General features: G+C 41.0%; 1 protein-coding gene across 1 annotated transcript in view; it reads right to left on the bottom strand.

Moving 5' to 3' along the window:
* Positions 1-3,277: 3,277 nt before the first annotated feature.
* pcdh7a (protocadherin 7a) overlaps positions 3,278-14,321 on the bottom strand; it is a 37,575-nt gene continuing 26,531 nt past the window's right edge. The window contains exons 4-5 of the mRNA XM_028414726.1: positions 8,355-8,556; positions 3,278-6,737 (exon numbers count right to left, since the gene is read on the bottom strand). Of these exons, the coding sequence (XP_028270527.1) occupies positions 6,199-6,737; positions 8,355-8,556 (741 nt within the window). The 3' untranslated portion in view covers positions 3,278-6,198. The remainder of the gene's footprint in view (positions 6,738-8,354; positions 8,557-14,321) is intronic.

The raw sequence follows: 14,321 nt of genomic DNA on the forward strand, positions 1-14,321 counted from the left end.
AATACATCTGTGTTATAATCTATGTAAGCACAAAGAGTAAAAGAGAAAACAGATGTAAACACTCAACAACTTAACAAAAAAACCCTCAAACAACCCAATGGGACAACTCAGTCTCCTGGAGACTACTGCCATCTAAATATGTTTTATACATTTTGTGAATTAATGGTGTAAACAGCAAGCTGAAAGAGAATTTCTGAGACAGATTTCTTCTTCTGTCCCACCTCATAAACATTTAAGAATAGATGGATAACCCACTTTTAATTGGAAAGTTTCCGTTTTTGGCTGAAGGATATGCTTTCATATGTTTTATTTCTTGCCGTTCTACAAAAGGCCGCTGATGGCACAGCTTTGATAAGTTCAGGCTGATGTGACCATGAAAAGATGAAGAGACATAAATGACAGCCTATATGGAGGAACATGGGGAGCATCAAATCTGGCTTCATCTGTCGGGCGTATCGGTGAGAAAAGAGTGTTTACAGCTCTGCCTGAACAGAGAAACAGCGCTGACAGCGTTTATCACATCTGTGCTGCTTTGTGCTCAGCTGTGGCGAGCATTTCTTTGGTGTTGAAAAGCGTTGCAGCGCTAGGCTGTAAGATGTTAACTGACTGGACATCATAAAATATATTTCCTTCTGATCGGATAGTACAAATGAGGAAGACAGGGGGACGTTTCAACATGTTACATGAATGTGACTTCTCACTTTGAAGCTTCAGCGTGCAACTCAAAGGCACTGAATTCACTTAAGACCCCTGAAACCATCTGACAACCCCAAAAGGCCCTTTGATGCCACTGGACAGTGTGTCAGGAGGTCAACAAAGTGGGATTTACTTCAGCAGGCGCATCATTTTCCTCCATCTTTTATAAAATCAATAAAACGCACACTGGGTCTATCCAATGAATTTAATTAAGAGTTGAAAGAAAGCAACGTCGTCCATCTGCACGGAAGACAATTGCTCGTCTATTTACCTGTGAAAAACAGTGATTTATTTACAAAGCCTTTTATGGTGACTGCTCACAGGAGATGATTTAAGTGGAAGTTGATTGATATGATACCTGACGCTTTTGATGTTTCAAGGAAGGTAGCTAATATCTTTTAGTGTGCGGTTCAGTGATTTTCCCTTTTATGTTTGTTTTTTATGCTTTTTACTGCAGCCTGCAAAACAATTGATCCTGTGGGGATGGTGAGGGTCTGCTCTGCTCTTTACCAAAGACTTGGTGGTCAGTAAGTCGTCATTCTTTTTTTTCTTTTTTCTTTTCTTTTTTTTGAAGACCGACTTTTTATTGGTTGTGACACATGCTGGCATTTTAATACGAGTGATTATATTAATTGAAGATAATGAGGACACTTTTTGCTTCAGAATCCATGAATTGACATTTTAACTAAAACCTAAATCAAAATGTGAGGTTGTTATCGTAGCCATCAGCCTCAGAAAGGAACAATTTGCCAGAAGAATTTCTGTCAGTCCTCCTCCCAAATGGCATCATTATTCCAACATGTGATGTGAATTTTAAGTAATTGTTTAAAAAAAATGAAAGTGCGTTTGGCATTAAGTGATGTTCCAATGTATCTGTGAAGATGGAGGACAGAACACAATGGACTGTTTGCTTTTTGTTTTTTTGGATGTTTGTTGGTGTTATCTGTGTTTTCCAGCATGTGAAAATAATGTTAGAAAGCTTTATTTTGTCTGTGACGGCTGAGAGCCTGACACACTGCTACTAAAGGAAATCCGAGCAAACTAAAGAAGGAACATCTTCATCGGTCTGATAATGTGTGCGCTGATCCTGCAAACACTAGCGAATACAGACACGCCATCAGCAGCAGACACAACAGAGGATGTCAAAATGTGTTTGCGGTCCCCTGGAAACATTTCTAACATTGTTTGTGTTGCTATCATGTATTTGTAGTGTCTGTGCTGTCAGGTTCATGAAGATGTTTCTTTGTTTTTTTGTTGTTATAATTATGTTCAGCTCTCCAGCCAGCGTATTGCTAGAGACATATATTAACACATGCATTGACAAAGTTATATACCATTTAATGTCCAATATGAAAGAGCTTTTGCTCATCAGGTCTCATAATCTAAGTTACGCCACGTTGAATATTTTTGTTTTCAACAGTAAAATAACTGTTAGTATCCTTCTCTATTTAAATAAACTCTGTTTTATTAATTCTTCTCTTTCATATGTTAAAATGTATCTAGGAGGCTTTTAACTGAATTAAAAAATCATGTAATACTGATATGTGACCACATGGTGGCAGTGTTGCATATTGTACAAATCACAGATTGCAGCTTCCTTGCAGAGTCCTTCACACTAATCTTTGCAGCAACACCTGTGAAGCATTTCCAGATAAACCCAAATTGCTTCTACATTTGAAAAGTTTTCTTGTCCACAGATCTAGTTCACAAAATTCACCGTTTAAAGATAAAGCCGGTGGATTGTGCCGCATTTCAGTGATATACTATAAATGTATTCAGACGTCAATCATCTCAAATGGCTATCATACATTAGAATAAGAGTATCCAGGCATCCTTCTGATAAAATGACAGACTTAGACTGACTTAGATTCTAAAAATTGGTTTAAAAAAAATGAAAGTTTCCAGATCATTGACTTTAGAACACATAGATGACTTTTGCAGAATAAGCTTTTCTCTACATGGCATTTACAGTCAAAAGTAAATGGATGGTTGAAGATGCTTTTGTCACAGTTAGTCAGTTTGGTACAAATAAGACAGTTCTATCGAAGTACTTTATTAATGCTTTGTTTGGATTAGTTGTAGCTGTTCACACACACACACACACACACACACACACACTCTCTCTCTCTCTCACACACACACACACACTCTCTCTCACTCACACACACACACACACACACACACACACACACACACACACACACTCTCACTCACACACACACTCCAATGAAATACTGTCTATATGGTGAGAATGTAAACAACCACTTAAGAGTGTTTGAAGTTTTTAATGTCAAAGTCAAACTTACATGATTCGTCTTCATACCAAACTGTTCGCTGACAGCTCCTCTTCTTCCTCATCATAGCAAATGCAATTAGTTCATTATGTAATTACAGGAAGGGAGCAGGGGAAAGAAAACAGAGCCAGTCCCTTTAAAAAACAAATAAGAGGAAAACAAAATAACATTTTTTTTCTCTCTTTTTTTCTGATGTGCAGATTTGAACCTTTAAGCATGCCATTGTCTGTTATGGTTTCCAGTTGTTCTACAGTGTAGTTTTATCTGTACATGGCTAAGGGTAACAGCACGAGGGGGGATGACAGGTACAATGACGTCCACTGTCTCTCAGTAAAATTGTCTCAATTAGTGGGTGATGATCTTGTCTGCCTGTCTCCCCTCCGTGTTTTGCAGTAGTCTGAAACATCTATTCATGTTTAAACGTGCAGTATATAAAAAAAGGACACACCCACACAGATTCATGTACAACGAGTTCCCTTAAATCCAGATTTCAGGGTTCGAAAGGTGCCATTGTGGAACTGCCATAAAACAGCAGTTTGAAGAAATATCTGCCACGATAAAGAGGCAGGGCTGCATCAAGAGTCTCTTTCCCAGAACTTACACACTGGTTTCCTCTGTGGGTTCTTTAAGGCGTACTGAGGCAAGTTCATGTCGACTCTTTCTCCCAGAGAATGAGCATGTGTCCTGTTGTCCTGTTGTCTCTCAGTATGTATGTACCATGCAGGATATTGTGATTGTTTTCATCAGTCGCCTTTTTTTTTTATAAAGTCTCCATGATCAGAGTAATTCCAAACGTTAGGCTTTGAATTTTCTTACATCCTCAGCGCAGTCCTTCAATAACAGAGCTCAGTAAACAGCCATGTTGGAGGATTTGGGGTTAATGAAGGCTTAGGGAGTGAATACATCAGTGGGCTCAAAGCTGAAGGGTGTTTTTCAGAGTTGTTAAGTATGTACAGGTATACAAAGTGTGATTACAGAGGCTTCCTGATCCGAATAACCATTGTAAAACTTAAGTAGGTATTCTACTACTACTTTGTTTCAATCAAGCAGCGACTGTGTGAGACGTTAAACACTGTTGCACACCTGAGTTGGGTGTTCTTTATAAAAAAAAGAATGTCTGCTTTGCCTTGTCTGATTCAAAACAACCAGAAAAATTAAGGAGGAACACTTACTGGCAATTTCCAGCAGCGTTACATTCGCCTATCCAGACATTAATGAGATCAGAGCCGATCAGGGGAGGAGAAGAGAGGAGAAAGGAAACTCATTAAGACCACAGGGACGACCTAACCCTATTATCCCTATCACACCACTGAGCCACACACTGATGATGGGAATTAAGATGTGTTGGCCTCGATCCACACCCACTCTTCAGCCCGATGCAGCAGAGTGTGTCGGAAGTCGTGCAGTAGCTGATGGGAAGGACGAATGTGAAGGAGTCTGTTATCTGCGTGCTTCAGCACAGCAGTATGGGCGTGTTTGGGTCAGCGCTGTGCGCTGAGACAGGTCGCGGCAAAACTCTGTGTTCCCACTTACATTGTGTTCTTTTATTGTTGCAGCCCTCTGGCACACATAGTGCCAACTGTAGGGCTATGGAAAGTGGAAAGAGAGGCCCAAGGTTACCCCAACCTTACTCTATAAAAAAAAAAAAAGAGACGAAACATGTTCATCCACTGAAGCTATAACTCCCTTGTTGCCATCATTATCTCCATTTCCCCATAAGCACACACATATATACTACAGACGTATCCAAAAAGGCGTGGCGTCTAAAAAAGCATGAGGTTTTAAAAAAGAGCGAAAAACTTTTTATCTTTCTTTCATGCAGTCTCTTTTTCCTTTTCTTTTTCGTTTACTTACAGAAATTACAGAAATTTGGTTTTTCTATGAATCCTACAGTAGATGTGGTTGAAATTCCCTTTAATGTAAGCTCACACATCAGTCAGAGAGATGAGTAATTATTTAAATACATTTCATGTTTAAATACTGGCAGGAGGGGAGCAGGCAAAATGCTACAGCTAGTTCAATGAGGCAATATGTTAAAAAATCATGATTAGAAGCACATACACACATAGTGCATATGAAGCGCACGTCTTAATATGTGTTTCTACTTTTATGTGTGTGTGTGTGTGTAAGAGTTAATGCAAGTTATTATATACTTTGTTACACAGCCACTGGATCATGTCATAAACTGTGGCCCCTTTGTGTGGTCACATTCTGTAAAAGTTATGAGATGTGTTTACATGCTGAGCTGTGTGTGTGTATATGTGTGTGTGTGTATGAAAGAACATTTATCATACATGAACACTGTTAGGATACAGTAGATGTGTAATGAAGTCAGCACCTCAGTCTACTCTGAAACAGTCTCCAGCAGCACACTGAGTTTTGAGTTTTATCAAATACACACATACAATATATACAGACTGGGTGTAAAGGCAAAAATAATGAACACACACGCCAGGAATACTGTGGCACTACTGTTACTCTATGAGAACCTCAGAATAGTTACATTTAGTTGATGTAAAAAAAGTCTTCGATTTCACACTGTTGCTAAATTTTTGAGATCAGATTTTTTTTGTAACTGTACAGCAGCCACACCTGTTTATAACATAAGATTTTCACAGGGATTGATTGGTTAAATATCCCCTTCTTGTGTTAGGCATTAGAACGTTTGATTGGTTTGAATTTGATTCAAAAAAATCAAAGACCCGTTTAATCTTTTTTTTTGACTGGATGACACATCAGGGTTTGATGGTTCACCAGTGGAGTCCGAATCTGCCTCAGTTTTTAGTACGTGCCCAGCCATTTATAGAATTCAGGATTTACACCGTCTCCATCTCTCTCTTCTTCACACAGATCCCTCTGTGGCAAAAGGGTCAGACATGCACTGGATTCAGGTAAAAAGAAGAGAAGATGGAAGTTGTCCTCCTCCACATAATGTCTTTGCCTGCAGGTAACTTTCACTAGTAGTTTAAAAATAGTTTTATAAAGTCTGTCCTGGTCAGAACTTTCCAAAGAGTCGATCCATCATATGCTTAAGTGCTTATAAATATTAGGCAGAATCCAAACGTTCCAATTTGATTCTTTCGGACATTTTCACATCTTCAAAGGTTTAAAGGTCCTCCTAACTCATTTCTTGCCACTAAAGTTTCTACCCTCCCTCTTTTCCAGCCAAAGGGAGTCATGTGGTGAAGGCTGCGCCGCTGCCAGGCTGTCACAGGTAGACCTCCCGGCGCGACAACGTGAGGCAAGATGTCGTCTTGTAGTCCCCTCCTGTCCGCGTCAGCGGTATGACCTCAGGTGGGTTCTGGCCTTCTCCTCCTTCCTCTTCTTGCGGGCGCCTCCCAAAGCCAGCGCTGCTAAATGTGTCATAGGATGCTGAAGTCATCTTGCGGTTTAGAAGGTTACGGTTGTGATCGCCCATGTTCCTGTTGCGGTCTCCGCTACCCAGGGTGCCGAGAGGGTCCCCGTTGGCTAGAGGTAATCTCTGACCTTCTCCGCCGACGACCATTCCGGGTTCTGAGCTGCCTGCGCTGCCGGCGCTCTCGCTGTCACTCTCATGTTCGTTACCACGGAGATTGTTGTTGTCATCTCCTGGAGCAAATGTTGAGAGCCGTGGGGGGTCGCTGCCATGGCGTTGGCGTTGTCGTGGCGAGGGGCGGACCGGCATCCAACAAGTATCAGAGTGGCCAAACTCATCACATTCCCTGGTACACTTTCCTGTCAGGGCTACATCTGGCAGCTGTCTGGCATCTGTACAGGGATGCAAAGAAGAGATAAAATGTTTATGTGGGCATTTCTGCATTCATCTAACAGTTGAAAGTAGAGACTAAGACAGGAAATGTAGGGAGAAATAGAGAGGGGTATGTAGCAAAGGTCCCCAACTAAAACTGGGGTGGCTGCAATTGTATAGTACTCACAATAGGCTTAAATAAAAAGTACAGCAGAAGAGATGAGTTGAACATTGGGTGAGGAAGAAAAATAGAAGAAGAAATAGGGGAAAAAAAAGGAAGGGGTTAGACAAAGGAAAGGAGGAGGAGGTTGAATTTGAATAAAAAAAATGCTGTTGGAGCAAAATAAAAGTTGCTGACTTCTGAAGAATGTTCTAAAATAAAAGCCAGCAGCGCTCAGCATTACAGGAAAGGTGAAAGGTGAGGTCAAACCAGACAAGCTTTAATCCCAGAGGGTCGATCATTATTAAGAATTTGAATGACAGATCTAAATTACTTTATATGGGAGGGGTTGAGGTGAAGTTACATATTTGCTACATCCCATGAGTAGTAGGTTCAAAAGGTTAGTGAGATTGAACAATGATGTCCACCTGCCAGGTCAAAGGTCGTGGTTATTATCTATGTTAACCAATCGTTTATGAATCAATACTGACAGCCTGTTACATGTGGACAGGACGTGTAATGATGATAGATGACATGAATGTGACTTTCCTTCCAACTATACAATGGTCATATTACCCAACACATTATTCTGCATTACTTGAATTTAAGACAAGAAATTAAATACTTCCATTGTATTCTGAAAAGTAATTCTTGTCAGAATATGTACAGCAGCAGCAGCAGCAGCAGTGGCAGTGAGAGTAAATTCATGTGTAACCAAACAAGCACATAATTATGCATTATAATTACAGCCATCACAATGAATTCTCTGTTCAGTTTCTCTCTCCGTCTGACCGTGACGAAAAGTTATTAAAATCCACAAAATCCTCCAGATTTCACACATTGGTGAAAAAGTTGCGGTTAACTGGAGAAACCCCAGAAAAGTAGGCAAGGTCACTTCGACCTTGGTGCATTGCTACCGTCGTTTTAGCTCTGGCAGGAACATATACACACGAAAAGAGGAGCAAAAGGATTTCAAATAAAAGCTTCCTGTGCCTCTTGCCATCCTTGACAAAACACTGAGTAGAAAAAAAAAGTAAAAACGCAATTTCATTGGTGAAAGGGAAGCTTAGGGCAAGGCCATGGATGAGACTCAGGAACAACAACACACAGTAGCTTTTCTAAAAAAAAATCCTCACATAATACACAGAAGGTGCAGTACATGCTTACACACACACACAGGGCACCCACTTAATTGTATAAAAAGTGTTCAACCCATCAGCCATCACATGAAGACAGAAAAGACTGCTGAGCCCTTGACAGCGAGTCAAGGTTTCAATGAAAGAGCCTGAGTGTGTCTGTGTGTACCTACAATCAAAGCATGTCCAAGCCTTTCACAGCACACAGTGCACAGTGGCCTTGAGAGGGAAGCTCTCTTTAAGTGTATAATTAAATGTGGGAAGCCATTTAGGTTCAGTGATTTCTGTTGGCTGTTTACAGCGTGGTTTATAGTGCGATTGGTGTGTTTGTGCTCATGTACCGTTCTCCACATGCTCCTCTTCCCCCACGCTGCCCTCTGGTGTTGTTCGCTCATAGCCTTCTTCGGGAAGTGGCAGGGCACCTAGCCGTGGCCCCGATGAACTCTTGCTGCTCGGCGTCTCCGAGTCCTCCAGGCCGCTGTCATAGCAACCGCCATCCTGGGGCTGGTTCACAACAGAGAAGGTCACCCGACGAAGGGTCCCCTGCAGGGAACGTACACACACACACACAATATGGGATTAATCATCCAGGACTTCTAATCTGAGATTCTAAATCTGAGGATTAGGCTGTTGGGCAGGGGTCTGCAAAGACATATTGGGATTATGTGATCGTGTTCGCCTTGATTATGGGCTTAGCAGCCACAATGCAGGGTAATAGTCGTCAACCAATCAGGGCAGTCTTTCAAAGTTTTCAGTTGGCTTTTAATCCCAGTTTAGATTAACATTGCTGATGTTTACAAACCTCTGGTTTGCCCAGAGACACTTGTGTTTCATCTGGAGTGGTGCCTAATGGTAGCATCTGGCCAATATAGAGTCTACTCTCAAAAGCACTCGGTGCTCTATTGACATAGGTTAACCAGTGTTAAGTGTTACATTTGGTGCAACAGATTTTCATGTAAAAATGACGACTTTGACTGCATGAATGACATAAAATTGCTTGCACAAAGTAAAGTCCACAAAAGGAGAATGATGTCACAACTTTTTCAACTTACTCATTTCTTTTGCATTTAGGCCAACTGTAAAAAGTATTATGATGTTTCGTAAATCTTAATTTAGAATGCAAGGTCCGAATTCTGACTTTAATCTCTTGCTACATAAACACTGACTATTTTATTGGCCTCGGGCACTACTATCATTTTTCAGGTGCGGTTAGACTGGTGTTGAGATTTCCTACATTTTCCCTCTTCTAGCAATGCACTGATCTCTCATCTTTGTTTCCACATGGATCTAAATGTTGCACCTCTGTGGGAAACACCCCCACAGTAGCTGACAAATTCCTTTAACATGAATTACACAGGCACTATTCAAGTCAAGTCAACTCTGATGAGATCATCTGCCAAGCATGTAAGATGGTTATATATGTAAACAAAGCCAGTGCTGAAATCAAAACTACCTGCATATTCAGGCAGGCACTCTGATTCATACATCATCTTTTTATAGTCTTTGTTATGGTTTCTTATCATTTTGTTATGCATCAAAAATACATTTTTGGTCCTAGCAAGGTTTATCCTTACTGTGGAAGTTCATTAGTATCTGCATTAATAATGACGTACGCCTTCTATCTCTAAAACCTTTTAACTGCAACTATGAGGCTTTAAAGGCGGCAGCCGTCACTGAACACAAACCATTGAAATGTCTGCCACCAGTGACAAGCGCTACTGTTGCGCAGAAGAAATAGTTTCAGTAATGAATTACGTCAATCATGCAAACTGAGCATCACACCTGCTGCGATTCTGACACACAAATCACCCCCGTCTAGTTAGCAGAGCAGTTTTTACTTCGGAGAAGGAAAAAAAAACAGCCTGTAATAAATCCATGCTGAGAGAATATCAGAGAGAGTTAAATGACTCCGTCTGGCCTGGAGGGATCACTCTGCACCAGGAAGCCCATTTCTATACAACACCCCTCCTATCTCCTCTCATACTCATTTATCTGCTCACAAAATTACCACCCTTTCAATCTAGATCTGCTTTGAAACATGCAGGCGTATGGCGAGAAAGTGAGTGAACAGAGGGAAGAAGCAGATTAGGGCGGAAAAAACTTCAGCTCAGAATGTCACCTTAGGATAATCTGGAGGAAAACTGATGGACGGCTGGGATAAAAGCCCCAGCCCTGCCAATTCTCCTTTTTCTTCCAAAGAAAGGGAAACATTTGAACAGTTCACCTACTGAACGAGCAAGACAAGAGGAGAGCCGAACACAGAAAAGTTAATTAGGCAGAATTAACGGAGCACTTGTTTCTTCTGTCACTTCTTAACAACGTTCAGATGAAAAGGAGGAGGGGGGGAATGAGAAAAGTGAGTCAGACAGCAGGGATGGAGAGTAGAAGCAAGGCAAAGGACGAGGGAGTCTAATGGAAAACCAGCAGTTTTTGGAATCTTCATCTTAACTCTCTACAGACGGACCAATGTATTTTTAGAGCATTAGCTTAGAAGAAGCAGCCCAACCTCTTTTCCACTTGTTCAGACAAGGGGCAATGGCACAGAGAGGGAAAAGTGGGTGAGTGAGGCTGACTACAAAGAGTCAGAACGAGGCATGAAAAAAAAAGTAAAATGTGTGATGTGTTTTCTGAGATCAGACACGGTCGGCATCACAAATACTTCAGCTCTATCTCTTGACTTAACAGGCTGTCAAAAGTGTTTTCTCAGGATCATAGAGTAATCGTAACTCAACACTGTGGCAGAGCTCGTTTTCATGATCACACAGTAATTATTTAATGCTAATAATGATATAAAAGTATCAGCGTTTCTGATCACAACAAGACAGCAATTGAAATAATGTCTAAACACGCTTTCTCTTCAGCTTTCAGGGGACACAGTTTTTACAGTATTGCCACATTTTGTGTTACCATGACATCACTGACACTGAGCTAAGAGAACAACCTTCCTCAGAAAGTAGTCAACAAGCTTTGATATACCTCGAAGGTCATTCAACAACATTTTGCACTATTGTGAGGATGCTTCCAAAATCCCTTTTCTAACCACTTGGAGGACAAAAAAACCCAGCAGAAGAGTTTTTTTTAAACACAATTTGTCCTTGTACAGACAGAAAAATGTAAACCAAAACTTTTGTGGATATTTGTCATTTTAACTTGTCCAAAATAGAAAATTACAAACTTTTGACAAGACACGTTTTTTTCCTTCTGAAATATGTTATGCTAATTTAACACAATAGGTTTTAAGCCTTGACTTGATTATGTGGGCTATACTATAACTGAAGTAGGTATAATGTGTCAGCTGTCAGAACGTCAGGAGGAAGTTGAGCAATCTTCCCGGGTCGGTGGGTTCTGTCCCGTGAGGACCATGAATGTCTGTTCAAAACTGAATCCATCCAGTTGCTGTTGAGAGATTTCAGTCAGAACCACCACAGCTTTTGCAGCTGACATGGCTAAAAAAACCTTGTGGGTATTTCAAAGATCAGTATCTAGTTGTGAAAATTGGACGCTTGGTTGTGTGACTTGAATGTAATACATGAGAGGCACAGACTGAGAGGCTGGGATTATAACATGAATACAGAAATCCAGCCTTGTGCCACAGGGTGGGTCTTGATTGACAAAGAGTGAGTTACTAGTATTGGGAGGCTGGGTCCTGGTTGCGCTCTCTCTCTCTGTGTGTGTGTGTGTTCTATTACAGAATTCATCTGTTCAGCCGTGATTCCATCTAATTCAATTTCCCTCTAACCCTCTCTCTGGCCAGAGCTGCCCCCTTTCATTCCTTCATCCTGATAATTTTATTTTGTATTTTTCTCCCTCTATCCCTTCTTTCCTTTGGCCAACCCTGCAGTTGACTCTGCTTTTCACACTCCCCGCCTCCTCCTCCTCCCCCATCCCTTCCCTTCTTCTCCTTGCCAGTCAGCTTTATGATATGGCGATCGATGATGTGTCCTTGACCTCGTTATGAGTCCCTCTCCGCATCCCCACAGCGGGCTTTATTGACCCATAACTCCTCTACACTTCCTAACCCCCTTTCCCCTCGTTTTTTCCTCTCATCCTCTGTCTTCTCTTTCTCAAAATCTTTCGCTCATTGACAAAACTCTCTTCTATTCTTCTGCCAAATCCCACATTTTGGCTCTCTCTAGTCAATACGCTCTACAAATTCCACCCCAGTCTGTCTTACTTCTTATCGCACTTCTCTTACTTTTTCCTAAATTAGTTTCTTTCACTCACACTTCTTCTTCTACTCTGCAACCATTTGAACAGTTTCTGTGAACATGGATTTTTTTAAAAAAAAGCCTTCAAATCTCTGTCTGCTTTGCTTGTACCTTAATTCTATATCGTCTGCTTTACCAGCCTCCTTTGTAGGAATAAACTTCTCTGTAAACACTCATTGATGTTTTCCAACCTCACTATGTTTGTGTACTCTTATAATTATGTCTCGGCTAGGCAATTGCAATAAAGTCTGATTGGTAAAAATCCTAAATATGTATTAAATGTTGTGTGTGTGTGTGTGTGTGTGTGTGTGTGTGTGCGCGTGCGCACACAAACACACATATGGATGAATTGGCTGAAGTCCAGTGTGGCCTATGAATTCATGCCTGATAGAATATTAATTGACTTTGACGGAGGACATAAAAAAACCTTCGCCTTAATCTGACACGGGCCATTACTGTTCAATACTGACATGGGAGCTTCACTCAGTTGCACGGCAGAGTGCGTGTGTGTGTATATGTGATTACACTTTTGTATGTGTGTGCATGTAATGCTAAGTATACTTTACAGGTATATGAGTATCCTGTATGGGAGTTATTGTGAAGTTATTTCAGGCAGATCAGAGTGAATCAAACAGAAGGATGATGGGTCTGAACTAAGAATAAACTTAGCCATCTGAATCTTGCAGCTCTGAAGCAAAAAAAAAAAAAGTGTTCCTAATATAGCTTTCATTTCGGGGCAAGAGCGTGCTGTAGTGCATGTGTGTGTGTGTATGTGTGTGCATATGCTCACGCATATGAGTGCGACTTCACACCTTTATGTTTGTGTTTTATGGCTGTGTATGAGTGTGAGACTCAAAGCCTGCAAGATGTGTTATGTCAGCCTGTGAGAGTACACGTGTGTGTGTGTGTGTGTGTGTGTTTGTAGTCTAAAGACAGGCGTGTGTGTGTGCGTACGTGTACAGGTTGGCTCAGTCATCAAGGTAATTAGTGTGTAAACCTCCTCGCTGTCGGTTCAAAGAGAATTAACGAGCTCTAGTTAATTAACAGTCTCCCTCTCTTCTCGTTACATGTGTCTGCATATTCAACACATGTGTGTATCTGCACCTCTGACAGGTTTGTGTGTGTGTGTGAGAAGGAGCGAGCACATTTTGGACTTGAGTGTCTGTTTGTGTTTGTCTATGCCCTGCTACACTCTGGTCTGCATAATGAATTGACAGGCTGCGGCTTATGCATAAACCAAAACTACAAATATGGTCGTAGGACTAGAGCCACATTTCCCTTTGGCTCTCTGCTCATTCTCATTTATGTTTGACATTATCTAGGTGTGGTGGGAAAGCCACCGTGTAATGGCTGATTTTATTATTTATTAGTTTGTTATACATTACACTGTCTTCCTCTTCTTAACATAACAAGTATGTTAGCTGTAACAATGCGGACTCCCTTAGGCACAACTTCATTCTGCTACTAACTTTGAGGTGTTTGCGTGCACACACACGTGGACACCCTTGCATCCTCAGCCGCAGTACACACTAGTTACTGTATGGGCTCGAAGCACCAAGCAGCAACCTGCAGGGCTCAAACTAAAGCTGAAAAGTGCAGTTCTCCAAGTGGCCACTTGAGGCTGGCTCCAAAAACAAGTCAATCCTCACCGATCTCTGTTAAACTTTGTTATTTTACTTACACTAGCACTCCAGGCTCTGCAAACAGAGTAAATAAAAGCATTCATTCACTTACTGCATTGGATATAATTGGATTTTGATTAATGAGGCTTATTTAGGACTGATATCGAGATGTTTTTAAATCATTATTCACACACAGCTTGATAGCTTTATGTTCTTGATTGAATATTTGATAAGGGGATGGGGGTGGGGGGTATAATCAAGTAATCGAGAGTCAAAAATCAAATCATTACAGCTAAACGAATTAAATTGCATAAAAGATGTGCTTTATTCTTGCTTTTTGTCACAGAGAAGAAGTGGATTTTGTGAGCAATGTGTCAAAGGACACCTGCCATCTTGTTTGCAATCGCTTCTTTCAGACACCATTTTTTTTTTTTTTTTCAATATGATTTTTTTTTCTAGAAATTGGATTGTGTGACCC

Source organism: Parambassis ranga, chromosome 1 (genome assembly GCF_900634625.1).
Source record: "Parambassis ranga chromosome 1, fParRan2.1, whole genome shotgun sequence".
Lineage (NCBI taxonomy): Eukaryota > Metazoa > Chordata > Actinopteri > Ambassidae > Parambassis > Parambassis ranga.